Genomic DNA, 27,956 nt, shown 5'->3' with positions numbered 1-27,956 from the left:
ACTGCAGTAATAGCACACTGATAAAGCACCAGCAAAAGGCCTCGAGCTTCAGTTTGTTTTCTTATTCCTGAAATCATTATCGCAGTAAACTGTACTCTTAGTTTCTTTTAAAGCGAGTCAGTGAATCATTCCTCGCTGCCTACAGCTAGGCTTTGCTCTTTTTGAAAATCTAGGAGTAATTTGCATCACGTAGGCTATAACACAAGAGGAAACTATGCAGATCCATTCCTTAGGAAATGTGCACCACTGGATAATACAAATAAAACAATCAAAGCAGCATAAGATAAGGGAGAGGGCCTACATATACCTGGTCTGAATGAAAATGACAATAAAGAGGATATTAATAGACAAAACATACAAAAAGTTTAAAATCAGAAGAGGCCATTCAACCCATCTAGCTTGTATTGTTGATGGCTAAATGATCCGAGGTCTTGATCCTACCATATATCTTGAAAGATTATAGTATTAGTTTCAACCACAGCCATATAAGAAATGTGGAGGAAAAATGACAATTTCAAAAATTTTAGGAGTGCCTTTTTAAAAAAAAAATTACTTTTGTATACAGTCTATTCAGATTTGAGCATAGCAGGATTTTTCCTTAATACGGCAAAAATAAAACACCCAAAACGACTACTTTAGTAATGTTTATTCACAGGGTTTGCACTCTCTTTTACGCAAACATTTTTACAACACTCTGAAAAAAGTTCATATTTAAGAGCTTAACTGTTAAGTACAGTAGAGGGCACATGTACAAACCATGTTCCATATAAAGTGTTTGCAGTCCTGTACATGAGGGTTCTGTATAATACGCAAGCCCTGGGCAACACTTAGAAGAGAAGGCTTAGGCATTCAAATTAAATTTTAATTAAAAGTGACAATATTAAGGTTTAAAATGACCCTTGTTCACAGAGTTTTCAAATTTATGAAAATATGAACCCACATCCAAAACTGGAGAAGTAAAAGCTTAGTTTCTTGTATTCAAAACAGTTCATTAGATTCATGCACACTACATCTGATTTTGAAAATCAACATTGCTTTCACTAGAGGGTGAAAATGCAACATTATAGAAAAACTCCAGTTATTATGAACTTAATCTTGTCTGTATTCAACACCATTTATCAAATAATTTCAACTGCACTTAGGATTAAAAAAATACACTAAGTGCACCTTATGTATAATGTTATGGTTTACAAAAAATAAAACAAATTAAATGAGTTAAAAATGACAGGCAGTACAGCTCCCGAATTACTATGCTTTAACAGCAGAGCAACAAACCAAAATTAGTCAGTAAGCCAACTGACTAATTTTGATATAACAAATTACCACAGTCATAAGGTTAAGGTTTTACAATTAACCCAGAACAGCTGTTAGATTTCTTACAGAACTGCTAAATTGAGTTGTTTAAACGGCTGATGAATAAAGTAGAGTGGTCAATCACAGGTTTCCTCACAGATTTTATTGAATATCCTACTTTGGTCTCCGTTTCAATACAAGTGCATCTTTAGCTGTCACACCAATTAAAAAAAAAAAGTCATACTGTTATTTTGTATCTTCCTACTAAACACATCAGCGTATCGGGAAGTATGCAAACTTTCAAAATTTAACAAAGACACAAAAAAATGCAACTTTCTAATCAGTGCTGAGGGGAATAAGGTGTATCCAAATACCTTATCTGGTACCTACTGGAGGACTGGAACATGTTCACAGCACAGGTTCCTCTGATTCACAACAAAAACCCATACACAAAAAAATGCCAATGACAAACAACTGATACCAGAAAGTAAAAGAAAACCAGACCATTTCAAAGTTCTTCAGACATTTAAAAGGGGATTACCTACCATGCTTTTGTTGATTAAATAGTTAGAATGAAACTTAAATAGATAACAGAATTTGCTGATAAGTTTAACACACTGTGGATCCCAAACAAATTATACATTTCATGCAAATAATGATGTAAAGTAGAAAACAATGCTTGGAGCAACTTCTAAAAAAGGCTATGCACAACTTTGCCTTGTCTATACGTTTCCATATAAAGACCTGTTTTTGTACGCAAGTTACAAAGATCCCATTTAACTAAGAATATGTCTTTAATGGAGACAAAACTGAAACAATAGGTATGGTTAATGATGCCTGAACTGCTTCTTTCATATGCTGTTGTCCAAGCAATCATTACAAAGGGATCTGATCAAAATGCAGTTAAAAACCAAGCCACATTCCGTTACCAGTTTTGAAAAACAAGAGAGGCTTGATAAAAAGTGTGCCTCCAACAACATTATACAACCAAATTTTCACAGGGTCAAATAAGAATTTAATATCAGGGATTCAATAGAAAATATATGGAATTCATACATTCAGGTAAGCAATGGTGAAAATAAACTAAAATATATACAGACAATAAATTAAGGTGTTTTCTTTCCAATTAACATAAAAAGGTTGTTTCTTTTATTCAGAACCTTGACGACAATACATAGGGTCTTAAAAAAAGCAATTATATAATGTGCACATCTTTATTTTCTATATATTCTGTGAATCAAAATCCATAGCAATGTGACAATCCTTTGATGGTCTGACACCAGTTTCTTTTTTTCGTTGAGAGTCCCCCAGTATGTGGTCTGTGAACAGTATCAGGTGTAACTATGTGATGTGCTTTGTTATGATCCAACACGGGTTGTGGTGGTTTTCTTGTCAGAGAAAAAGCTCCTGAGGAGAACCACCTGGCCAATGCTCACAACCAGCAAGATAACAGCCTCTCCAACAGACCAGAAAGCAACTCTGGTGTTCAGGTCCTCTGCACGGCTGCGTCCTTGTGCCTCCCTAAGGCGGAAGTGTGTCTGGTAGTCGATAACAGACTTAAGGGCTTCATGTATCGAAACGCATGCAGACTCCATCTGGAAAAGATCAAATGTTATAGCAAATCTGGCCAAACTGTTATACTACTTGTTTGGGTACAGCATGCACCAATAATCTACTCTTCTAGCTATGGGTTCAAAAATGAAGCATGTAATTGGAAAACACTTATTAAACACCAAAACTTAAATACAACTAAAAATGGCTGATCATATTTCCCTGTGAAAATTCTATTTCATAAGCAAGTTTGAGTACTCAGAGAAGCCCACAATATTTTATATGTCTGATTTATGATGTCCTATTCCAATTGTGAGGAAAGTAGGTGTGTTTAAAGGGAAAGTTTTAACAGCACATCTTTGGATGGATCTTTCTCAAGAGCAATGGGTATGTGTAACTGCAAAACGTGAAACCATAGATTTAACGAAATCCCTATTTCATTAAATCAATACTTGTGCATTTTCTGAAGCTCCTAGTTTCATGTAATAGCTGATAGCTACAGTAAGAACAATTAAGCAAGAAGCAAATTAGAACTCAAACATGAAATGGGTACAGATCTGTTTTAAAATAACTTTAAAAGGTAAATGTCATATTTTTGTTATATTTCTTGCTCTCTTGTGGCATCCAAAACAATATTTAAAAGTATAAAACTCAGGCGAATGTCAGAATTACAATGGCTTTAGTGCTCTACTTGGCTCCTCAGAGACTGTGCATTTGTCTGCAGTAAGGTCTGATTAGGGTTCTCATTCAGCAGGTCACACTGTGAGCACTAGAAGTCCTATTATACTGGACATATCAGTACAACTTAACAATAATTGTAAACAATTTGCTTGTGTACATCCAGAATAAAGCAGGGACTTTGCGCAACCTACGAAATTGCTTATTTTGCATTCCTTAGACAAAAGTGGACAACGTGAAAAAAGCTGTTGTTCTGCAATGGATATCTGCAAAATTCTGACTCCTGCAATCAGCTGCATACCTGGGTCAGTGCCGTAACTCTGTTCTCGTTGGGGAAAAGTGGTGGGTCTTCTCCAACTTGAAAGTCAAAGTAGACAGTTTTGTGCGTGAAAGTGGAGAACTCATTGCTGAAACAGAACTTGTAGGTCCCATTCTTTGCTGCTGTGAAAGTAAAACTGTCATACTGCTTTTTCATCTCCTTGTAAAGAACTGTTCCATCTGGGTCTTCAAGACGACAATCCACATCATAATGGCCTCCTGTTACAACCTAAAAGAAATAAAGAAACTGTGAAGCACGAATCTGCACTCCACCAGATGTCAGCCTCACTTATCACAAGGACGCGTTTCACAGAAAGGAATGCCATGGGATTCAGGGCTAACATACAGGTAGTCCTCAAAATAAAGGAAATACTTGAGTGAATGAGGGAAACAAAGTGCACTGAAAGCAGGTGCTTCCAGACAGGCGTGGTTCCTGAGCTAATTAAGCAATTTACATCCCCATCATGCTTAGTGTCATGTATTAAAATGCAAGACAGACACAGCTGCCTATTATTTTGGCTACTATGGCTAAATGAAAGGCATCTCCATGACTTTGAGAGAGGGGTGATTGTTGAGGCACATTTGACAGGAGCATCAGTGGCAAAGACTGCTCAATTTGCTGATGTTTCATCTGGAACAGTGGCTAAGGTGATGTTGACGTGAAAATCCGAAAGATATCATCAACTAAGGGCAACCACAGACAAACAGTGAATGTTCCTCGAACGTGAAGTCCGAACAAGATGCAAGGCCAAAAAGACAAGCATTTTCCTGGCATGTGTGGTAGGTCCACACAACCCCTTAAGAGGGCAGTAAGTCCAAAGCCATTCTGATTGATCGTGCTCATCCTATGGTGAAGCATTTCCATCCTGAGAGAAGTGGAATCTGCCCGGATGAGAACGCCCCCTTCCACAGGGCACGTGTGTCACTGAATGGCCTGATGAGCATGAAAATGATGTAAGCCATATGCTATGGCCATCCCAGTTACCAGATCTCAACCTAATCGAACCCTTATAGGAGAGTCTGGAGCAGTTCCTAAGACAGTATTTTCCACCTCACCATAACATAGCTACAAATTATGGAATTTCTCTGGAAATAATGGTGTTGCATCCCTCCAGCAGACACTTGTAGAATCTATGCCAAGGTACAGAGAAGCTGTCACAGGAGCTCATGAGAGCCCAGCGTCCTATTAAGACACTTTATGTTGCGGTTTTCATTATTTTGGCAGTCACCTGTAGAGTGGTTTCATTTGGGATGCCTTCCCAACCGCTGTTTCCTATACATGACTGATGCATGAGGGTTTCATTGGGTCACCACAGTAGTGGCATTACTAATATTTCTACCATAGAATTATAATTAAAAATACATTTAATACAAATTGGAGTGAAGAAATACATTACATTTAGCTATACACCACTAGCCATCCAAGACGGGAACAGCATCCAGGGACTAGAGAATTTATAATAAAACATCCACAAGAAGAGAGAGAAAACTGAGCCAAGTAATTACTGACCAGTGGGTTTGACTTATGGAAGCAATTAGAACTAAACTAGAGGATCACCTATATGGAAAACAGACGATAAAGATAAATTTAGAAAAGTACGCTTTTTGAACAAGAGACAATATAAATGGATGGACACAGAGCACGCGGTATGGTACAGTACATTTTTATCTTTCCGAAATAATTTGATAAAGTCTTCTTAAACCCCAGGACTACCGGAACCCAAAGAATCCGTATTTTTAATTTACATCAATTTTGTAGTATAGTTAGTAAATTAGTCAAATTGTCAGATAATACCAAATTACAAGCATTACCAAACAGTAGAAGCAGCAAATTAAATTTAAAAAATGAGACTGTGAAAACACATGGAAGATTATGTTTAATGTAGACAAATGCAAGCATTTGCATGCAGGTAGCATGTATTTCGAAGGAAGACTGGAAGACACTTGGGGGTCTAGAATAAGCAACCCAGAAATTTTGTTGAAATTTCAGGAATTAGACTGTGTGGGCCAGGAATCATTTAGATCCTAGCAAACAAATGAGATACACGGGCAGTATGGTCCCATCTCATTTACAATTTAAGATCAGATAAGGCAACAAACTGATAAACTAATTTCAATCTATAAAAATATGAATATAATAAAAATATTTATTCTGTCTACATTATACATGACATCTTCAACATTTAAGTGAAAAAATTAAACGTTGAAATGGAAGAAGATGCATGTGAGAGCTTTAAGAATAAAACATCCTTATACGTTGAGCCAGGTTCACATTTGGCAGAGCTGCAGGAACCTCTCTTTAAAAGTGTTCATTTTACAGGAGGCTTGAGAACACCTTTCCATTTTGGTATCATTACCCCATGTGGGATATCTGGGCTCAGGATACTGAGAATTCAAGTAGGATCAACTGCACTATACATAAGGCATTATTACACATCATTTTTTAAGTCCCTATTTTAAATTATATCAATCCATTACATGCAAATGAGATTCTTCAGATTCTAAATTTTCATTCCCAATCATTCTAATGTAAGTTATTTTAAGGATTCAATCAAGGATAAAAGCTGCATTAACCATGAGTAAAATGTGAAGTCGGTAGACTGGAGCAGCTGATGCTTAGATCCCCTAATAATTTTCTACAGATTTACAGTACTTAAATAAAGGTACTAATATTTTTTATTGTAATATGAAGACACCTTAATTACAATTGCCTGGATGCATTAAAAGTAAAGAAAGCAGAAAGACAAAATATTTTAGTAAAACCAGGCTTTATCTTCTGCTGTCCATATAAATGTTTAAAATCTGGCCTATTAAATCATAATCATATGAAATCATATTTGTACAGACCCTTATTGTAATCCTCACGGTGTAATATATACATCAATTAAGCCTCAGTGGAGATGTACTTGCTTCTAAATGCCTTTCATGTAGAGGTATGTAAAATAAACAATAAATGCAGAACACTACCAACAATTTAAGAGACTTAACGATGCACACCGTACTTCAATAATAATATTGAAAGGTGCCCTATATAAAATGGAAAACAAGAAACCCCAAAACAACAAAACTATGATGTATTTAATCCAAAAGCAATTGCAGGCCACCTCAACCAGAGTGACCGACTCTGATTATCTGAAGAATTAAGTCTGCATTGGGGGACTGTTAAGGTCAAAACCAGCTGTCATTTGTATTCTGAAAAAAAAAAATTATCTTAATTCCCTTAGGCTATTACCTACCAGACAAATTACCCTTGACAGAGCCGTAATAAGGCGCAGCAACTGGTTTGACTTGAAATGAATAGGAAATACAAAAGAGTGGCTAAATCACTTTTGGGACATTGCCAAACAAGGGGGTTGGGGGATTTTGTATTTCAAAAAACCAGCTCGAACACTATGGCAGATACAGGTAACAAAATGTCTGCATCTACCAGTATGCTGGTAATGCAATAAAACTACTTGTATATATATATATTAAAATGTGTGCTTTAACTACTGGAGAGCAAAGCAAAATAAACTTTTACAACCCTGTTTAGGTTTGTTAGCTCACCTTTATATTTTGGTCCCCCATATTAATGGACCACATCGGTAAAGTAATTAAAACATTGCAACCTACTAGAGCAGTTTATTACTACTAGGAAATAATAGAAAATGGTAACTGAATAGAAGAAAAACTTTAATTACATTAGGTGTGAAATTAGCCACTTCAATCACAGGATTCAGTTAGTTCACTGGCTATGATATCAAAAACTAAAAATCCAAAGTCAGACCCAGACCACTCTTCATGGAATTGCACTACAGCTCCATTCGACAGGTTTATACAAGCCCAAGTCCCCTTATTTGTATACCCCCCTTCAGAGGACATTAAAGTTAGGTGGTGCCAGGAATGTGTCAAATGTGTCAATGAATAAGATGCCACTCGCATCTAATAATCACAGTTATAATTTCTGCAAATGTTAAACATATTTGTGAAATTGAATGCAAATCAACAAATGCATGGTGAGAATTTTGGTGACTGATTTCATATGGACTAGTTTCTACAGTGGCTATCAAAAGTATTCACTCCCAATGGACTTTTTTTTACACTTTGTGTCACAACATGGAATCATAATTTATTTCATCAGGATTTGTGCCACTGATCAACACAAAAAACTCTATAAGATTAAAATGACAAAATTCTACTGATGCTAATAAATTACAGAGATAAAACAGAAATATAACTGAGTGCATAAGTATTAACGTTTGGTAGAAGCACCTTTGGCAGAAAGTATAGCCATGTGTCTTCTTGGATAAGTCTCTATTAGCTTTGCACATCAGGATAGTGCAATGCTTGCCCATTCTTCTTTGTAAAATTTCACAAGCTCTCTCGAGTTCGATAGGGACCATTAGCGAACTACGATTTTCAACTCCTACTACAGATTCTCAATTGGATTGAGGTCCAAGTTTAGACTGGGCCACTCCACAACATTGACTTTTTTGGGGGTTTTTCAGTCACTCCAGCTTGGCTTTGGCCACTGTCCCACCGGTAGATGAATATTCTCCCACGTCCCAGGTCTCTTGCAGACTGCGGCAGGCTCTGGGACTTCTCTCTATATTTCTCTATATTTTGCTTCATCTATTTGCCTATTATCTTCACAAGATCTCCAGGCCCCGTCAAGTGAAGCATCCCCATAGTATAATACTGCCATTACCATGCTTACCTTGCTCGCCTATAAGGCTTTACATGGCTTGGCACCTCAATACCTGTCTGAACTTTTATCGCCCTACTCCCCACCTCGCAACCTCCGCTCTTCAAATTCTGCCCTCCTTACGGTCCCCCAAGCCCGTCTACATTGTATGGGCGACAGGGCCTTCTCCTGCTATGCCCCCAGGCTCTGGAACTCAAGGATATCCGAGAGTCACCTTCTCTAAACTCCTTCAAATCCAGACTCAAAACCTTCTTCTTCAGAAAAGCCTTTACTTAACTGGTTCCATTCTTCACCCCTCTGCTATTCTTAGTACCACCTTCCACGGTCTCCTCTATTGTTATTGTTGTATTGTTGTAATTGTGTCTTATCTTGTGAAATCTTCTTATTTATTGTTGTAGTCTTCTTATTTATTGTTATTGTCATCCTGTAAAGTGCTTTGAGAAGCCACCTTTAAAAGCGCTATATAAAATAAAGTTTATTATTATTATTAACAGTACGGATGGTGTTCTCAGGATGACGTACAGTGTTATGGTTGAGCCAAACATAGTGCTTTGCATTGAGGCCAAAAGGTCGGACTACAGAATCTTCCAATTGGTCTCAGAGTCCCCCACACGCCTTCTGGCAAACTAGTGGAGATTCGATGCTGTTTTCAACAATGGCTTTCCTTTTGCCCAATCTCCCATGAAGTCCAGATTTCTGAAGCACCCAGGCAATTGTTGTCCTATGCGCAGTTTCTCCCACCACAACCATGGAAAAACTCGAATCCCTTCACTAGTGCCCTTTTCAGCCAAATGCTCACTTTTTGATACCCTGTTTTGCACAGATTCACAGTTTTGCCATTTCTTTAAAAAGGATTTTTCTGTGCTTTGGGGGTTATTCAATGCCTTGTAAATTCTTATACCCTTCCCATGATTGGTGCTTTTCACCATGATCCAGCTGCTATTCTGGATTTGCTTAGAATGTTCCTTAATGAAAGATGAGCTCTTTGAATGATGTAATTTTTGTTGGCTTTGAAATTTTCTCATGGCCTTCCCCTAACAGGGCTATTGAAAATCAATCCTACATTTGCTGTGAATCTTCCTTTGCCTTCACAATGTACTTTTTCTGTCGCAACAAATGCTATTGGTATCAATACTCAGATTACTTTTTGAATGCCTGTCGGTATTTTTGAACATACAGGTAATTTAGGCTCAGTGGATACCTGAGCCACATCCCCTCATCAGACTACAGTTTCCAAGGTGTTATGCAAAAAAAGAAGGCATGAGCCTCTGCCACAGGAGTAGCCCTGGGCTATACACTCCTGAACAGACCTCTGTCCTCCCCATCACTTCTGGCAAGATATCATGACTCATGGTCATGATCATGGCCTGTCAGGGACGTAGTTATAGGCTTAACATCTTGCCAGGTTAGAAGACTGGCTGTAAAAACCCCTGGTGTGAGTAACTTACTTCAGTCTACAACATACCAATGGCACTATCGTCCTGATTAGTTGGGCATAGCGGTTCCTTTCTCTTTCTTTCTTGATTTTCAACAAGCCTAACATGCAACAGATTAAATTTCTCCATCACCTGTACCCAGTCAGCTCTTACCAATGGGGTAAATAAGTGCTTATGCAGTCTTTCTAGTGAAATGCAAAATCCACATACTTTATCTAAAAACATAATGTAGTAATTGCTATCTTTACAAACACAATATATAAATGGACTAATATCCTTTTAATGATCATTATATTGTGCTAAGTCACATTTAACACCACTGATCAGCTCTTTGTTTTCAGATGTTTTTTTACTGAATTTGAATGGAAAGAGTGTTCAGACGAGGGATGTATATACTTTTACATAAGAAAATTTAGTGTAAAATACGTTTTAGCTAGCAGGGAGTTTAGGAATGTCTTCACTAACGATTAGACAGTAGCACATTCAAGTTTTATTTCGCCACTTTTTATTATAGATGCTCTAATTCTATGCTTAACACCGGTACTTAATGCCTTTCCATTTAAGACCAACTTTAAAACCTGACCTGTTTCAACGCGTCCTGGAATTATGGAGAGAAGTAGCAGCTCCATATTCAAGGTCTCCTACCACTAAGACTCCCGTTCACAAAACTTTGTCTCCCACCTCAGGACAAGGTTTTAAAACGTGCAATACGCTAAGACTGTCAAGGTGGGTGCGTACTGGTAACACTCCTCTCATTCTAAAAGAAGGTCGCGTCCATCTTGCAGTGAATTTATTTGCAGGAGGCGCACTTTAATACATAAAAACAGTCTTACCTGAAACTCTAGGGTGCACTTCGTGCCGATCGTGATGTCCTCGTAGAAACACTGTTTAGCATTGTCTGGGAGCTCGAAGGTGAGCTCTGAGCCGCATACCCATCCCAACAGCAACTGGGCCCACAGCACCTGCACCAGCACTCCGACATTACCACTGTACATCTTCACAGCAGGGGCAGCAGAGCGATTCAGACGCCTTCTAGTTGGTATTCGTAAACCTGCACATTAATATTGGACAAATACCGTGTAAAACAGCGTTCGTCAGCTATACACTTGTTAAACGTAACACAAATTCAAATAATGAATGCACAATGTAGAATCCGAACCCGGATATCAATGGGTTTGCAAAATAAAACAGTGGGACAAACACCGGTTTAAAAAGGGGCGATTTCGATGCTTCGAGAATATTGGTTGTAAATACCGCTTTTAAGAAAATCTAACATCACAGATATTAAATAAAATCCCGGATCCTTACAGTTACAACTCACTGCTTAACACGAATCCCCCTCACCCGGATGTAAGCAAATCGGCACCTCCTGCGTGGCAAAACGAGTAGCGGAAGTGACCTCCAACCCCGGAAACGCTTCTAAATCAGTGGGTGGAGACTGAAGGGTCTGCTGTCGTCATTATTCATCGACTGTTGTGGGCTTGGTGTGGTTTCAGCTGTGGGTCTGTCTGTAGCCAGATAGAGCGCCGGCTGCGAGTCAGAAGGTGTCAGTGTTTTCAGTTATTGGAGATGATGCTACTGTTTGCAGTAAGAGTTTGAATTATGGAAGAAGCAAGCGAGGCAAGCCACACAGAGAGACTGTAATTATGCCTCATGCAAATAATTGTGTTTTTGTTAGCAGGCTAACTTGTGTAATTTAGAATTGAAATGTACTGGTTGACATGGGTTGACTGACAGTGACAGTCGGTAGCGGTCCAATTCAATTGCTGATTAAGTTCTAGGCCCTGTCACACTTGGTACTGACTAAACTTTATGCAGCATATCGATAAGGGTGAAAACATTATTCCAGTTACGTACTATTCTGAAAAAATCTTAAAAGAAAATAAGATTATTACTATTAACAAAGCATATCCTATGATTTGTTCCTCTTCAGAAATCTCTTTTTAAGTATTTCAAAGCCCCGCCCTGAACTCCTTAATGGGCGCACAAGCGAAGACAAGATAATTGCACCCATGTTGAAGACGTTAAGCGAGCGATTAATTTACCCAATTACTTGGGTAAATTACGTACTCAATCGTTAAAAATATGGAATTTAGAATAATACATAAACCAATTAATTGCATGTACAGTATTAGTGTCACACCTGTGGTTCGGTCATCGTGGGGGCTAGTTCTAGGTTTCTTTAATGTAGTCCTGAAACAAAGTATATTCAACCTTTCAAGCTCCAAAGAGTTTTGTTACTGTAACAGGGCCGCACTGAAAGAGCACTGTCACGTCAAAATAGTTTTTGGTATATAAATCTGAAGCATGTGGAAGTCAGTTTTAACTCTGACCCCCAAAACCATCCATTCTTGAAACAATGCAGCGAATTAAAGTTGTTACTCATGATATAATGTATGTTAAATCGTTAAATCAAAAATGCAAAATACTTAATTTATTTTTCCCATCTTGAGATCTTCTTGTTGGTTTAATATTTGATGTTTGTGTTGCTTCTGAATTATTCTTGCGTCCAGATTTCCCAGCCGGATTTAGTTAGAGACATTTCTCTTGGAGCATAAAGACGTTTTCCTTTCAAGATATGTATTATATATTATTTAGAGCGTCAAAAACCTGCCTTGCCCTATATGTTGTTGACCAGATATATTTATAAAAAGATGTATAATCCAATGTTTTTTAATGCAATTGTTCTCAATGTTCATAAAGATTTACTTTCCAAATGAATTATTTATGTCATTGCTAGAGATGAACAGACATGTAACGCCAACCCAGATGACTCTGACCAGCACGTCAGGCTGCATAAGAATCAGGATAACCTGAAAAGACGTGTGAAGAACAGTATTAAGTTTAAGGACTGCAGTAACCCTTGTCCTAATATCACTCAGTTTCCAGACCTCATGGTTTGTATTCTTCAAGAATTTTAATATTTCTAAAATTTTTAACATTCACTGACACAAATATTAAGTGGTAGAACTTTTAAACATATATAAATACACATTAGAAAAGTCCAAAATAATATATCTGATATTGTGCATAGTAAGTACAATCTTTTTAGATTTATACGGCATCCAAAACATAATATACATGTGCAAATGTGTACGTGAAAGGTAAAATGGATCTAAACCATTCCATGTATTGAAATATAGGTTAGTCAGTTCTTATCTAACTTTTCTTTTTGTATAGGAATACCTTCCGAAGGGCTATAATTATCACGTGTGTTCGTACACAGTTAATAAAAAGCACGAGGATCACTTGGATTTTGAAGCCATGATTCGTGTACAAACGAAAACGGAGGAAGAAGTGCAACAGTGGCTCCGTGTTTTGAGAGAAACTACAAATGTGACATGGAGGATTGACAAAAGTAGACCACGCAAAAAACAGCGCGTTCTCTTTAAAGTAAGTTTAATTTATATGTATGGCCAAAGCGAGATGATATTTAAAACAATTACTCTTGTCTTTCATATGGTTATAGACTCCAGTTCTGTTGCTAAACCAGGGGACATACACAGGTTTTACCAGGAAGTACTGGTATTCTGAAATAACATTGTCACACCCAGGCTGGGAGCAGCTTGCTGCCTGAGTTACCACAGCTAGCTGCAGCACGTGAGTGCTTGCGTTCCATCCCAGCCTCATCAACTCAATTGTCCAGTTGTCCCTCCAGTCACTGCCTTTAAGCTCTAAACACGAATTCGGTGCTCTGACATTGAGATACCAGGAGTAGTGCAGGTCCTAGTTTATAAGACTCCAGATTCTCCAGGTTGCTGCTTTTCGGCTTCCAGATACTCCTGGCTGTCAGCACTGAAATTAGCGGCGTCCCTGTCCTGTCAGCACCTCCACAGCAGGCTCTCCTGTCCTCCTTTAGTCTCCAGGTTCCCAGTCGGCCTCACTGCGCCTGGCTTCCCAGTTCAGTCGGCCTTTTTTACCGGGCTTCTTTGTCAACCTCCGCCTGCCAGCCGTCTCTCCTGCTCGTGCGCCGTCTCCTGCTGGCTTTGCTCTTCTCATCCTCCGGTCCTCTGAAGTCTCACGGAGGAACACGAGTCCTTCATGTAGATCTCAGCCTGTTAATCTGACCGCGGCACAAGTTGCATGTGCAGCCTTTTTTATGGCCTAGGAACATAATTTGTTTACAGCTGTATGCTTATTCTAACAAAGCCATCATCATGCCATGTCGTAATGTTTCCAAACTGCAGCTCGGTACAGCTTTTACCGAGAATGCATTTTGACAGAGCTATCTCACCTGATGAATGGTTACTTTTTAAATCACTGTTTAATTTTTGTGCAGGCCGACTATAGGTGCCACCACAATACTAAGCCGCGGTCTTCAAATGCAAATAATAAGAGAAGGTCGAAAAACACTAACTGTCCTGCAAAACTGTACATAACAGTGGTTCGCACTGCCATCAGCCAGGGAAGACAGAGTGGGTGAGTAGGCTAATAATACATCATTTTAAATAGACATTTGTGGTTTTAGCTTGCTTTTCAAACCAAGAACAGGAGGCACTTCTATATGTTGAGTTTTGCTGGAGAATGGAACAGTCTGCCCAGCTGTGTTGTTGAAGCCAATACTCTGGCTTCTTTCAAGAAACATTGGATGAGATCCTTGGATCATCTTAGATACCCGTTATCATACAGGGTAGATATTGTCCAATTAATTTATTCCACTCATTCCTATGTTTTTAGATTTTTTCTCTGATATAATGTTTGTATAATGATGAACTTCAGTCAAAAAGGCTTTGAGAAAATGCAGTGCAGCTTCACTCAGTTTTTTTCTGTCTCTCCCTTCATTATTTGCAGGAGTACAGATCCTCATGTTCCTCTTTATCCAACACTTATTCGCCTGGCTAATTTACACAACCATGTCGTATGTGCCAGCGATGCTCCACGACATCGGGACTTTGGTGAAGATGCCATGAGACACTTAAGTCAGCTCTGTGAGACAGGTCACTTGGCGTCTTCAGCTCCTGATGTGCTGAAATATGACCTGCAAATAGAGACCTCTGAAAACTGTATTTACATTTCTTCTGATGGAGACATCTGCCCTGAACTCCAGTACTGTGATAGGTAAGTGAACTATGATTTATTAGATGTAATTACCAAATGGGAAAATGTTTTTGTATGGGTTGAGAAATAATGAATAGGCATTAATTAGAACAAACCGAAAACCTTTGGCTAACATGAAATGAAAGTGAAAAGTTAAAGTTAAGAATTAAAAGTTCAGGCCATTGGAAAATTAAAAACAAATGGCTTTAATAGAAGAACATAAATTACAAACAAGAGGAGGCCATATTTGGTAGTTAGTAGGTACTCGATTAGAGGATCTCATCCAAATTATTCTTAAAATAGTCACCAGGGTATTGGTTTCAAGAAGATGGCTGGATATCTTGTTCTATACTTTCACAATCTTTTAAGTAAAGTCATGTCTTCTTCATGTAGTTTACACTTGTGTCCCACTTGTGAATAGTATGATCAGGTCTGCTCATAGTCGTCTTGCCTAAGACTAAAAGGGTTCAATTATTTTATCCTGTCAGTTTAAGGACATTCCTTTGAATCCAGGAATGTATCTGGTTAGAAAGTGAAAACAAAATATTATTATAAACCCCTAAGTCTCATAAGTAACCTCTTTGACCTCTTGACGACCTGTTTAAGTGACCTCTTGAAGATCAGCATTTCCAAAATAGACAAATCTTGAATTTTATTTAAATCTTTCTGGATTTCATTGCTGTTTATATAGTGTTTCCTAATCCTGTTTTGGTATAAACTGTAAACATGAGTAGTTTACTAATTATCCCAAAATCTTGATGTATTAACATAAATTAGGAAGAGTAGTGGTCCTAGCATAGATCCCTGTAGTACTCCCAAAATTTTATCACCTCAATTTGAACATTCACCCATTCTGTGGTATTTTCTATTTACTAACCAATACAATTTTCTTAAAAGGTAGTTAAACAAGACATACCTTTTCTAAATGCGTGTTGAGTATTCTCTACTCAACTTCTTAATCTTTGCCCAATTGATTTCAGTTTTACATTTGTAAATTTGTTCTAAGCTTTTAAATTCTAAATGAGATTTGTAAACCTAGAGTCACAATTCCTGGATTTCTGAACTGCCCTGTCTTGAGCAGCTGTTGAAAAAGTTCCTTTAATGCCTTTAATTTTTAAGTGTGATTGGTAGGATACAGTTGAGTCATTGAGATTTATTTCTTGAGTGCTTCTAGTACTCTAAACATTTCTGTCTTTTCTATACCAGTGCTCTTTAATAAAGACCTTTGTGCTTCTACTGTATGAGTTATTTTGTTGGCTTATTCCTTAATAAGAAGCCTTTTTTCCTTCTCTGTTTCTAGTTGATCTGCTCTCTCTTATTCTAGATATTTACACCGTTTTATAGTTCTTAAAAACATTGTGTTTATGATCTTACCAGAAATAAGAGTAAACTGTATTTTGAGTAAATAGCACATTAATTTCTACGTCTATAAATAATATTTTGTGTTTATTTTGTCTAAATTCAGTGAAGGTCAACTTGGATTTTCAGAAGGGACCAAAGTTTGTAACTCTGAGGCACTGAAGACATCCAGTAATTTACCAAATGTGTCTGATGACCATTCCACACTCCAGTTTGACAAGAGTATGTCTGCAAAGAGTCATTAATAAATGTTAATAAATGTTGTTAATAAATGTTCCAGTTCTACTTGTGTGCCTGAAAAATGTTAAAAATACAAAATATAAAAATAGAAATTACCTACGTTAATAATATATATATATATTGTTCCATAAAGAGCATTAAATTTATTGTATAACTTTTAGAAGAAAAAATGTTACATTTGTAATATGCATATATATTTTTCTTAGTTTTATAATTTCTAAAACTTTAAAAATTTTAACTTTTGTCTTTTCTACACAGATGAGTTCTCTACAATTAAACAAAAATTCCAAGACATGTGTGATGAACTTATGGCAGTGATTAATGATTCGCCAGAAAGTTTTGCAGAACCCGCACAAGCAATGGTGACGAACTTTGACAGAATTAGAAACGATAGACTGAAGGTTCTGTCAGCCATGCGCATGTTTGGTCGATACACCAGCATCAGTTCGGCTGCGCGAAGAGCTTCCGGAAATCAGCGCACAGCTAAGCACAGGGGCTGTACAGGAGCTGCTCAGCAGGCTCATAGGAAGAACAAACTTGGAAGCAGAAGACATCCTCATGCTGGAAGCCCTACAAAATTTCCCACAGATCATATCTATTATTTGCAGCAGTGAAAGCAGAAAACAGTGGAAACTGTGTTTAGTATGCGTTCACTAAACGCATAGAAAACACACCTGCTCCTGGTCCACAGAGACTTTCTGACTCTGCTTTAGGGGAAATAATCTGATTTTTTTAATAAGGGTTATTCTGACTAGAAAGGTCTGTAGGAGGTTGCCTACAATGTCACATGTAATACACATGCTGAGCAGAAATACATTGATTCTTTTTGAAATCCTTAAAAATAGAATTTACTCATAATATATTCATATTGAGAATGACGCTCACTCTGATTACAGCACAATTACTGCTGTACAGCTTATTATTCTTTGCACATTGCACATTTATTTTAATTTCATATAGTAGTGGCTCACGGGAATCAGCCTACCTAGTGCACCAGCATACACAGTGTGGTACTTTTTTCTGGGCAAAAGTGCCCCCAGGGTCTCTCCACAGATTCCCGCCTTAATCTGTGTGCATCAGTGTTACTCCTGTGAACCTTTCCATCCTCTGTGACCCCCTGTTGTTGATCTTCTCTCTTTTCTTGGAACGCATTACATTCATGTTTTTTTAATGCCTTTCTTTTGAGTCCCATCACATGCCATGCAAGCACAACAATGACTTTATACCGTACAAGATGTCATTTATTTTATTGCCTGTAAAAAGGTTTAATGTTATGTTATTGTAATTACAAATGCCTTCTGATGCTCTATTGATTAATTACCTTTTTGTTTTTTTCATTTGCCAGTCATCTGAACTTGAATTGTTCCGTCTCTTGATTTTATTGCTTCAACAGATTACACAGTATTTTTAGAATCTAATTGCAGAGTTGTTTCTTCTCTAGATTATTTTGACTCTTGTACCCACTCAGTTCTCCTTCCCTTGCACCTCTGTACTGGAACAGAGTCCCTACTGCACTGTGCTCCTGAAGGCCACTTGTTCGTTCTGCTCCTTTAGTCCTTTAACTAAGTTTCAGTGTCCTATCTTACGTTTTATGGCTTTTGTTTTGCTTATTGTACACTCTGCTTTTAAGACTTGTGGTTCCTTTCAGCATCTTAATTTCTGTACGTAATCTTGTTTTAACTAACTTGAATTAAGGTGAGTTATTATCTTTCCAAATTTAATCTAGTTTGTACTTGTTGGCATTATTTTGGCATTTAATTTTTCACATTTCAATTATTATGAATGTAAATGAGTCATAAAATGACAAAATTATATCCACTCCACTTGGGCATAGAATAGTATTTTAGCAAGATTGGAAACTCACCTAATTTGGTGATAATGTGGAAAAAGCTTGACGTGAGGAATTGGTCGTCCCAATGAACAAACATCAGTCTAATTAAAACGTTATTATCTTAAATCAAAAACAGACAAAAATAGAGACACAGGACAGAAACTGCAGAACACATTTACATGCTGTAATTGAAGCTAAATTTGGAAACGAGGCATAAACATATTTTTCACCTCAATAACGCTTCTTATTACATTTTAACAAGCTATGCAGGAAGATTCATCCTCTTGCTGGTGGATGTATAAACAAACAAAAATAAAAACACTACAGTAAGTTTTTTTACAGCAAAATGTTGGCAACCAGGTTATTTTGGTAAGCATGAAATTAAAAATGAGAAGGTATTTATATAAATGAGATTTAGGCAGTCTGTTTTATTTATGCAAAATATGTACTTCTGTCTGAATTAAATTCTTAGACACATTTAAAAGATCATATTTCACTGGTTTCTCTTACTACAGAATAAATTATTCAATCCTTGCTTCAATTTTTTGTAATGTATGAGAGTGTCAACTAGATGTTAAGGTAAACATCTCAAATTCAAATGGGTTTGCCACTCATACACACTTATATCCACTTCCGTGAAGACTAGATGTAATAATTGTGTGTGAAGAGGCTAATCTCTATTCTGGGTAGATTAAGATTGATCGGGACTTTGTTCCCCCATATTGTTCCTCAATTTTATATTTTTACACATTTTTTCAATAATGCTATTACACTAACCAAGCATATAAACTCAAGGTAATCTGAGAACATATATATATATAGTGCTTGTTAGACAAGACATTTCTTTGAAAGTTTTGAGGGAGGAGAGCTCACATCGTGTATAATGATGTTAAATCTGTAACATTAGTTTTATCTCCTTAAGATTGAACAGCATGAATTAATCAGAGAAGTTGTTCTAGGTACTGCAGCACGTTAATTGGCAGGTATGTTAATATCAGCAATATCCAAGTTGTTTTCAAATACTACTGCAATGTGATCGTTCAATAACTGATAAGCATCCAGCTGACTACCTTTCTTTGAAGCACTGATTCATTATTGATGGATTTTGTCTTCTCTAACCACTTTTGCTTGCTTCAGCTTTCTCTTACTACTGCTTAAATTACACAAATCAATAATGTGTGTTTTGTAAGCAAATTCCATTAGAGGTCTGATGTTTTGCTCTCTGTGAATTCTGAAACAACCAACCAATCACACAAAGTTAATTTTACTTTCCAACGAGTTTCTCATAGATTGCAGTAAAGGGTTTTAGGCTATCCACAAGCACTGGCAATAACTTTCCTAACTTAGAGCTTCCTTGAATTATTGTAAATACTGAAAAACAGATAAAACAACATATGTATGGCATAGATAATGATGCCTCATGTGTAATAGATTACTGGTTTAAATTTCATAACTGAGTTTAGATATTATTCTTAATTTCTGTTTACTGTAACATTTGCCCCTGCACAGTAGGTCAGTGGCAGTTCAGGTTTATTTCTTAAATGTATTATAATTGTACCCACAAGGTGGTGCTCAGATATATTCAGTTTACTGTAGAAAGCGACTCTGGGCTGTGCACTCAAACAACAAAAAACTTTTTTACAGCTTTTAGTATTTTTTTTGCTAGTAACACAAAGGCTGAAACCTTTATACCTCAATTTCAGTTTTCATTTTTTTAGCGCAACAACCAATTATATGTGAAAAACATTCTCAGACACTGAAATTAGGAGAGGCTGCCCCTTTAAAGGCTTGAGAAGCAGATAAAATATAATACCAGTTTATTAAGTATAATGTACTATGCTCTCTTTCTCAAGGGCTTAGCAGTTATCTCAGATCCTGTATGAATTTATAGCACCATATCGTGGCAGGAGTTGGAATTAGCGATGAACTGGAGTAGTGATATAAAGATTGAGATGTAAGGAGTTAAGGAGGGGAAGAAGAATATTCTGGATTTATATAGAACTGTTCAAGAGATATGCTGGTGATGCTGTTAAAAACAGGTGTAGTTTGCATCTATATTTAGTTATATAAAATATAAACAGCAATATTCAAAGATTTGGTTATTTATTGTATAAATAATTTATTGTTATTTACTGTATTATAGCACTATATAAAACAATTTCCTTTGAATTGATCAGAACATAACTCTATGAAGGCTATTTTCCTTTATTGCCTTATATATGATCTTCTTAGCAGTAAACAATATCAAATCAATATGGATTTGCTTTATATTTGTGATGAGTCTTGTGTTCTGTGTTTCTTTATGTACTTTACAAAAAAATTAATTGGAATAGATTGTGTTAAGGATTTTAAAACACATTTTCTTTATTTTTTATTATTTGTGTGTTTTTGGAAAGGTTAATGCTTGAGAGAAGCATTGATTCATAATCCCTAGAAAAATATCTTCCTGTCAGTTAAATTATGTTGAATTTTGTGAATATTAATCAGTTCTTCTTGACGGTTTACCTGAATAGTAATTGAAAGTATAAATTTTAAAACTTATTATCTGAATGAAACTGGGTGGTAATTAATTATTACGATGATGACACGAAAGAAGGTTCTATAGGCATCGTTATGTGGAAATATGTATACATAAACTATGAATTTGTTCCTGAAACCAGTTTTCATTTGGGGAAAAAAAAGATAATCTCTAATAGGAACTGGTTACATACACTGAAAATTTGAAGGATGTTGGCACAGATTTTGTTTAACATTGGATAAAATACCAACTAGTTACTGTAGCTGCATTTTACCCTTTAGCCTGTTGAACGTCATACATATTTGATTAGGTGTTTTATTTCTGATTCTTATATCTTTGGATAAACTGTTGACTCAGTCTTTATTTTTATTTTTCAGCAGGGAAAGCTATACTCTTATGTATAGATTTAATAGCTTTTAAAATAAATGTTAATGATAACCTAAAATGCTGTAAAGACAAAGGCTATACAAAACTGTTATAGATTAAGTCATTGACCTATTAGATACAGTTCTGATTTCAATGTTGCACACAAAAACGTTAAAGCCACCGATATGAATGTGATTTTACAAAAGGCAAATTGGTGCAAACCCATGAGCTAAATTCGAACTACATAAGAACGTACAGTTTGTAAATGAGTGGAGACTATCTAGATTCAATTACAGTAGCTCAGTGAATGGAGGGCCCTAGCAGCAAAGAGATGATGGTAGAGGCTGTGGAAATGTGGCTGGGTAGCTCATTCCAGACTCTCACAACACTCCTCCTCTTCTCAGTTGTACAAGACCTTCTAGTTTCCATCTGTGTCCCCTTGCTTGATGTTGAAGAAAATCAGTTAAGTTATCTTTGTTGATGGTGTGGAGGAATTTGAGTAATTGAATTGTGTCTCTTTATAGTGTTTTCTACTAAAAGAGACAACAAATATGTTGTTCTTCTAGCTTGTCAGAGTAGGGCATTCTTTTGAGGGGTTAATTTTGTTGCTTTTTCCTGTACTTCAGAGCAGCATCTTATTTTTATTGCAGTCACTAAAATTATACAAATTTCATAAACAAAGGCTCATAAACAATATGTTTGAATGGCGATATATATATATTTTTCTGAGTGATGCTTAAGCATTGCAGTGTAAGTGGAACAATTACACTATTGAACTCTGTCAATCATTTACATTTAAAATGTGTTTAAAAAAAAAGTAGTTTGCATGCATTTTGTTTCATTATGTGGGGTTGAGAATTTTATGTTAATAATATGAGTGAACCTCAGCCTTTACATTTGATAACAAAGCTTTCTGATGTTGTCATTTCCACAAAATTAGAGCTAAGAGGCTATACATCAACCAATATATGCTGTAATTCATTAACATACTGTATCATGCAAGCAATTTCTGTCACCCACGCCTTGTGTTTACCACAGCCGAACACTTTATTAAAGTGTTTAATGAAACTGGTACATTTCATTTGCACTTATAAAAAGCAGAATCGTGTTGTAGATTTGTTTTTGTTCGATTTTGTTACAGCCTCCATGTGATGTTCTAGGGACCAGGCATAGGAATATTCAATTAACATATTCAGCGTCTTCAGTTAGTTCACAGTATTCACTAAGTTGTGGTATTTAAGGATGAGTAACTATTTTAATATATGATGAAACTGTGCATGATATTTCAGTTTCTTTTTAAAGCAGTCAATTTAGAAACCTCTTCAGCCAGTAAAGAAAATGTTTTATGTACTAAAGTTACAAATATGCTGTTCTGTGAGCTACTACTTGTATTTTTCCAAGATTGGACATTTGAAAAAAATAAATACTAAATGATTTGCAATACTGTTTGAATGTGTGAATGAAAGACTACCAGAACAGGATAAAATATTTTCGGAATTGAATTTAAACAAAATTCCTTGACTTTATCTCAATTGCAGCTCATTGTTGGCACATCTGCACAGGAATCTCATAGAACAGAGGTTTACAGCGGGATATACAGGACACTGGAGTTATGCAACATTCATTTTCTTTAGCTCATACTACCAGATTATCAATGAAGAATCTCTCACCCAATTCAACTTCTTCATTGGAAACAACAAGTTAATATTAATGCCAACAGATTAATATTCAGTGTTTATCAACGTCTGAATAATGCCCATTACCTTTACCTACACAGACTCCCATCCAGGCTGTTCAAATGCTTAATTGTGCTTTCTTTCCTTACCTTGAGTGCGTAACACTGGGCCTCCCAGTATGTGCCTTCTTAATACCTCACAGTGTACATTCACATGCTGAAAAAAGACCCAGCTGCACCTGTTGTCACAAACTCTGTGACAAGTCTCCGTAGTGCTTGTACAATAGTATCTCAGTGAACTTTAATTACAAATACACTATATAGTGTTGTAATGAAGATCAAGAGGTGGCACAGTGGTGCAAAGGTTAGCATTGTTGTCTCGCAGTGCTTGGACCTTGCGTTCAATCTTTTGGGTGCCCTCTGCATGGAGTCTGTATGTTCTCCCCATGGCTGTGTAGGTTTCCAGTTGGTGCTCCAGTCTCCTCCCACTGTCCAACGACATTCTGGTAAGTTAATTGGCTTCTGTAAAAATAAAATGGCTATGTGTGAGTGTGTGCGTGTTTATGTCTGTGTGTGGTTTAGAAAATGGATAGATGAAGATTAAATATATTTCAGTACAACATAAATATTTACTTTCATTGTGAGACAATCTTCTGCTTTAGTTATTTCTGTGTTGATATGGATTAAACGTCCTAGCCGTGTTGTTGAAGCCAGTGCCCTGACATCTTTGAAGAATGTCTGGATGAGATCCCTGGATCAATTAGCTACTTGCAGTCAAAAATGCTATCATTTGTTAACTTATGCTCTAATGACATCTTTCTCATCCACATTTTATATTCCTTTGAGGATCTATTCTTAATCCTATTTTAAAAACATAAACCTCCGAATTCCCCACTGAGTCTGTGCATAGCAAAATAAAGTTGCTGATCCCAGATGTAAACAAATTGAGTGGTGCTTTTAACCTGCAGAGTTAATGATAGGTGTGTCTATCAACTTCTGACTGCAAGTCAATGTAAGTTCAAATGTGATAAGCAGGTAAGTTTCACCTCAGTCTGGTTTCACACAAAGATTTAACAACCTGCCAATCACATAGGTCAACAATAGCAATCAATTGGAAGTAGGGGGAGCTCTTGGCTAATAATTCATTTGTGTAATGACAGTATCAGAATATAGAAATATTCAATTAAGAGAATTTTTATGTTAGAATCCTTTTGAGTCTTCTTTTTTCTATATCATATGTCACTGACAGGTTGGTGGTGATTTTAGTAATGCAGTTTGTCATGAGGAAATATGAGATGTTCATAGTTGAAGATAACACAATATACAGTAGTATAATCAATATCTTTATGTACTAAAAGCACATATCTATTGTATGGAGATAATTCATCCAGAATATGTAGAATCTGCTTTCTTGTGACTCCTGCTTATATAATACTTTAGTTGGAATGGAGATGGTTCTCAGGCACGTCTTATTAATGACTGCAAGATGTTATCTTTAGTATATTGTATGTGTCAGCATAGGCAGGTGATATAGAGAATGAATGTTATGGAAGGTGATATAGAGAATGAATATTATAAAACAAGTCATCACATTGATAGAACATGTTCCACATGATAAGAGACCTAATGAATTTAGTGAAGGAGTTGTTTGCACACTGATTTGAGTAAACAAAATAATAGTGATTTGCAGGACATAGAACACTCACATCTCAGTGAGTGCTTAGTTAAAATACTCTTTCAAAACCTACAAAAAAAGGCAATTAAAACACAGAACTAAAAAGTTTGTTTTAAATTGAATTTGGCAATGAAATAGATTCTAATTGTACATGGTTACACAAGAAAGAAATTCCAAAGACCATAAAAAGGACACCTTGCAAGAACAAAAGCAAAGGAAATACAATATTTAGCATGCATTTCCTAGCACATCCTATGAAGTTTGTTTAAGCAAAGAATTCAGCTAAAGTCAAATACCTTATAGTTTAAAGCATACGCCTTCCTGATGTTTTGCACAAACTGACCTAAACTTCCATTTTAATTTTATTTGTGATGCATGAACTGTCACAGAGTGAATCAATTTGAAAAACATTGACATTTTGAAAATAAGTTGTGCAAATACGTTCATCCATCCATTTTCTAACTGCTTCATCCAAGCAACAGGCTCCAGAAGGGATATACCCTGGACTGCAGCTCATCACAGTGCACACACAGACAAACACACGCACCAGGGGACTGGGGGAGGAAACCAGAGCACCTGGCGAAAGACCCACGTGAACATGTGCAGATCATACAGTACAGATAGCACCCCATGGCCCCAGTGCTGCAAGGCAGCAATGCTAATCTCTGTGCCACAGTGCCAGCCTCCGTACAAATACAGTATGTTGCAAAAAAAGCAAGTATATGACTTTCTATGTGCTGAACATACAGTAAAATATTACTGTTGTGACATAATAGTATACTATACATCATAATATTGAATAATAAAATAAATAAAACTGTGTACTGTATAACGGGAACAATCTCATTTTAATTGAGTGAATTGGTAAGTACACTGGTAAGCAGTTACCAGAAAAGTCCAGTTCTCTGAATTTTTTGCTGAAAAATCAGTTTTATATAATAATTTGATAACACAATATATAACAGTGTATTCAATATTTGTATCTAGTATATTCAATGTGTATATCTGGTTTATATCTAGCACATATTGATACAATTAATACAGGATATGTGCAATGGGTAATAGATAGGCTTAGCTTTTAGGTTTCAAAATATTTTGTATTGAATTATTTCAAAGATTTATACCACAAAGCCATCAAATTCACAATCCAAGTTTTTTAGTTGACAAAAATTGAGGAGCCAGTCACACATTCCACTGAATAAATACATCATGTGAGAAAGACGTATCCATGCAAATAAGCAGGACAGATGTTTGAACACTGTGTTCCAGTAAGTTTGTAGTGTTCAAAAGAAGCATGGATGCAAGCCAGTGTTGCATAACCCTGTTTATCTAGAAAGTGTGACGCTGGCCCTGTGTAAAGCTGCTATTTGTTGGACAAGGGCAAAACGAACACTGTGCCGCCCAATAAAATACTTGTTCAAGGATCTTCGAGGATGTTCTGTCAAAATAAGTTGTTATTCACTTCAATCTCTTTAAATGTATTCAGAAAAAAATTGCATTTATCATGGGAAGTGCACAGTGATACCAGCCTTCCAGCTTCTGTCTGCATTGAGCTGCACAGCACACAGGCAATGTTAAAGATAAACTGGATGAGTCCATTTCCTAAGACAATGTTTGCTTTGCAAATAAAACTGGCTGAGCCAGCTAATTGTGCTACTTACACATATTGCATAAGCACAGGTTTACCTGTATAAACTGCAGGCAACGATTTTCCCAGGTTAAAAATTTTCTAAACATAAATGAAAAAGTCATATTATTTTTATGTTGTCAATTATATGCTGTAGCTCTTTTTCATAATGGCTGTGTGCTTGCAAGGACTATGACATATGTTTCTGCAATTTGACATCTGTAGAGGATAGATTCCCAGTCCCAGTCTCAGAGACAATGGGTCTCATAACCCAGCCCACCTGGGCTCAAGATGACTTGAATCAGCATGTTGTCAGTTTAATCAGACCAGTTTAGGAGCTTCGCCCGAAACTTCAAGTGCTAGAGAGTTGAAAACCATCTCCCCAGGAACAGAATTGTGGATCCCCAGAGCAGAGTGTTAATTACGTCACATTATGTTTGATTGAAAATAATTTAATGTACACGATCTAAGGCTAATTCATTTTAATTAAATCTTGTTTCCATTTTTAGTTCAGTGATTTCTTTGACAGCATTCACTTAATTTTTTTTACTGATTGATTGTAATCTGTGACATAATTTTATTTTTCTCAATTGTTGCTGCTTTCAACAGCCAGCATGGAGTGTAAACTGCATTTGGAGCTGTAACAAATATACTACACAAATGAATAGGTGGTGTCTGCTCAAAATAAGACTCATTAAGTTGCACTATAACCTAAAATAACCTCAGCTTTTCTTTCTGCCAACATGAAGCTTGTACTGATAAAGTTATAATCCTGCAGATAAGATTAGACAGCTTTGCTACTTATGATTGAAGTGAAATCAAATCACTCCTAAAGCATGTGGAACACTGACCCCTATAACGACAGACATGTTTTGCAGTATCCTGTACCAATAGACTGGCATTCATAAGAGTAACTAAATATAATTATGGTTTCTATTATTGTTGTCTTACTCACAAACAGTATTACTAGTGGATATTTATTTTGGCATTGTTCATAATGGAAAATAACCATTATCAGTCAACTATATTGTGGGGTGGTTAACAGTAACACTGTTATGTACACATGCCTGGTCACATTTATATTTAAGCCTAACTTGAGCCTAACCTTAAGCTCAGAACCAATATTAGGACAAACCATAACTATATACTTGTATAATATAGTTGTTCCTTTGTAACTGTGAGCCAATCTATGCAAATATTAAACTGGCATTCTTGATCAAGCACTCTTTCCTTTAGGTTATGTAACGTAAACGGAAGTCAAGGCGATGCTGACCTTAAATCCCATAACAGCTTTTCTGAAAAAGGGGTGTTATACCATTGTCCTATGCCATTACACTTTTTTTTTTTTATTTGACAGGAACTTTATTCCACTGTCCCTTCAGAAAATAATTCAAAAGAGTACAGGTTAGACAAGTACTAAAAAAAGTACAACATTTAACATTAGTTCATTAAAAGTGAACTCAGAAGATGAGAACTTCATAGAGGTATGTAGTGAGAAAGCAGGAGGGGCAAAGGAATATATATTTGAGGGGTACCTCCAGAATGAGCTGATTCAGCAGTAGTTCTCAAACTTTTTGGACCACGTACCACCCCGGATCAAACCAAAGCATCCAAGTACCACCTACAAGTCATCTTCTCATAGGAACCCCAGAAAATCTCGATGACCAA

The 27,956-nt window shown here is 36.5% G+C and overlaps 2 protein-coding genes across 6 annotated transcripts; one reads left to right on the top strand and one right to left on the bottom strand.

Annotated features, from left to right (window-relative positions):
* Positions 1–631: 631 nt before the first annotated feature.
* Positions 632–11,383, bottom strand: tmed7 (transmembrane p24 trafficking protein 7). 3 transcript variants are annotated; one of them, XM_088629924.1, is made up of 4 exons: positions 11,269–11,383; positions 10,794–11,011; positions 3,824–4,069; positions 632–2,888 (listed from the first exon to the last, which is right to left on the bottom strand). In XM_088629924.1, the coding sequence occupies exons 2-4, from the start codon at positions 10,953–10,955 to the stop codon at positions 2,652–2,654; spliced, it is 645 nt and encodes a 214-aa protein (XP_088486050.1). In that variant the 5' UTR covers positions 10,956–11,011; positions 11,269–11,383; the 3' UTR covers positions 632–2,651. The 3 variants fall into 3 exon arrangements, with proteins under 3 accessions (XP_088486050.1, XP_088486052.1, XP_088486051.1); XM_088629926.1 differs by having other exon boundaries at positions 11,305–11,379; XM_088629925.1 differs by having other exon boundaries at positions 11,282–11,370.
* Positions 11,384–11,429: 46 nt separating this feature from the next.
* On the top strand, positions 11,430–22,752 carry LOC148673455 (uncharacterized). Of its 3 annotated transcripts, none has more exons than XM_088629921.1 (7): positions 11,430–11,600; positions 12,701–12,857; positions 13,141–13,353; positions 14,240–14,379; positions 14,752–15,018; positions 16,463–16,578; positions 16,855–22,752. In XM_088629921.1, exons 1-7 carry the CDS (start codon positions 11,563–11,565, stop codon positions 17,208–17,210), a joined length of 1,287 nt encoding a protein of 428 aa, XP_088486047.1. In that variant the 5' UTR covers positions 11,430–11,562; the 3' UTR covers positions 17,211–22,752. The 3 variants fall into 3 exon arrangements, with proteins under 3 accessions (XP_088486047.1, XP_088486049.1, XP_088486048.1); XM_088629923.1 differs by having other exon boundaries at positions 11,440–11,547; XM_088629922.1 differs by having other exon boundaries at positions 11,466–11,580.
* The last annotated feature ends 5,204 nt before the right edge of the window (positions 22,753–27,956 follow it).

This window comes from Lepisosteus platostomus, chromosome 4, assembly GCF_059453375.1.
Source record: "Lepisosteus platostomus isolate fLepPlt1 chromosome 4, fLepPlt1.hap1, whole genome shotgun sequence".
In the NCBI taxonomy this organism is placed as follows: Eukaryota; Metazoa; Chordata; class Actinopteri; order Semionotiformes; family Lepisosteidae; genus Lepisosteus; species Lepisosteus platostomus.
The sequence above is the reverse complement of the archived record's forward strand: the minus strand, read 5'-3'. Positions and strand labels throughout refer to the sequence as shown.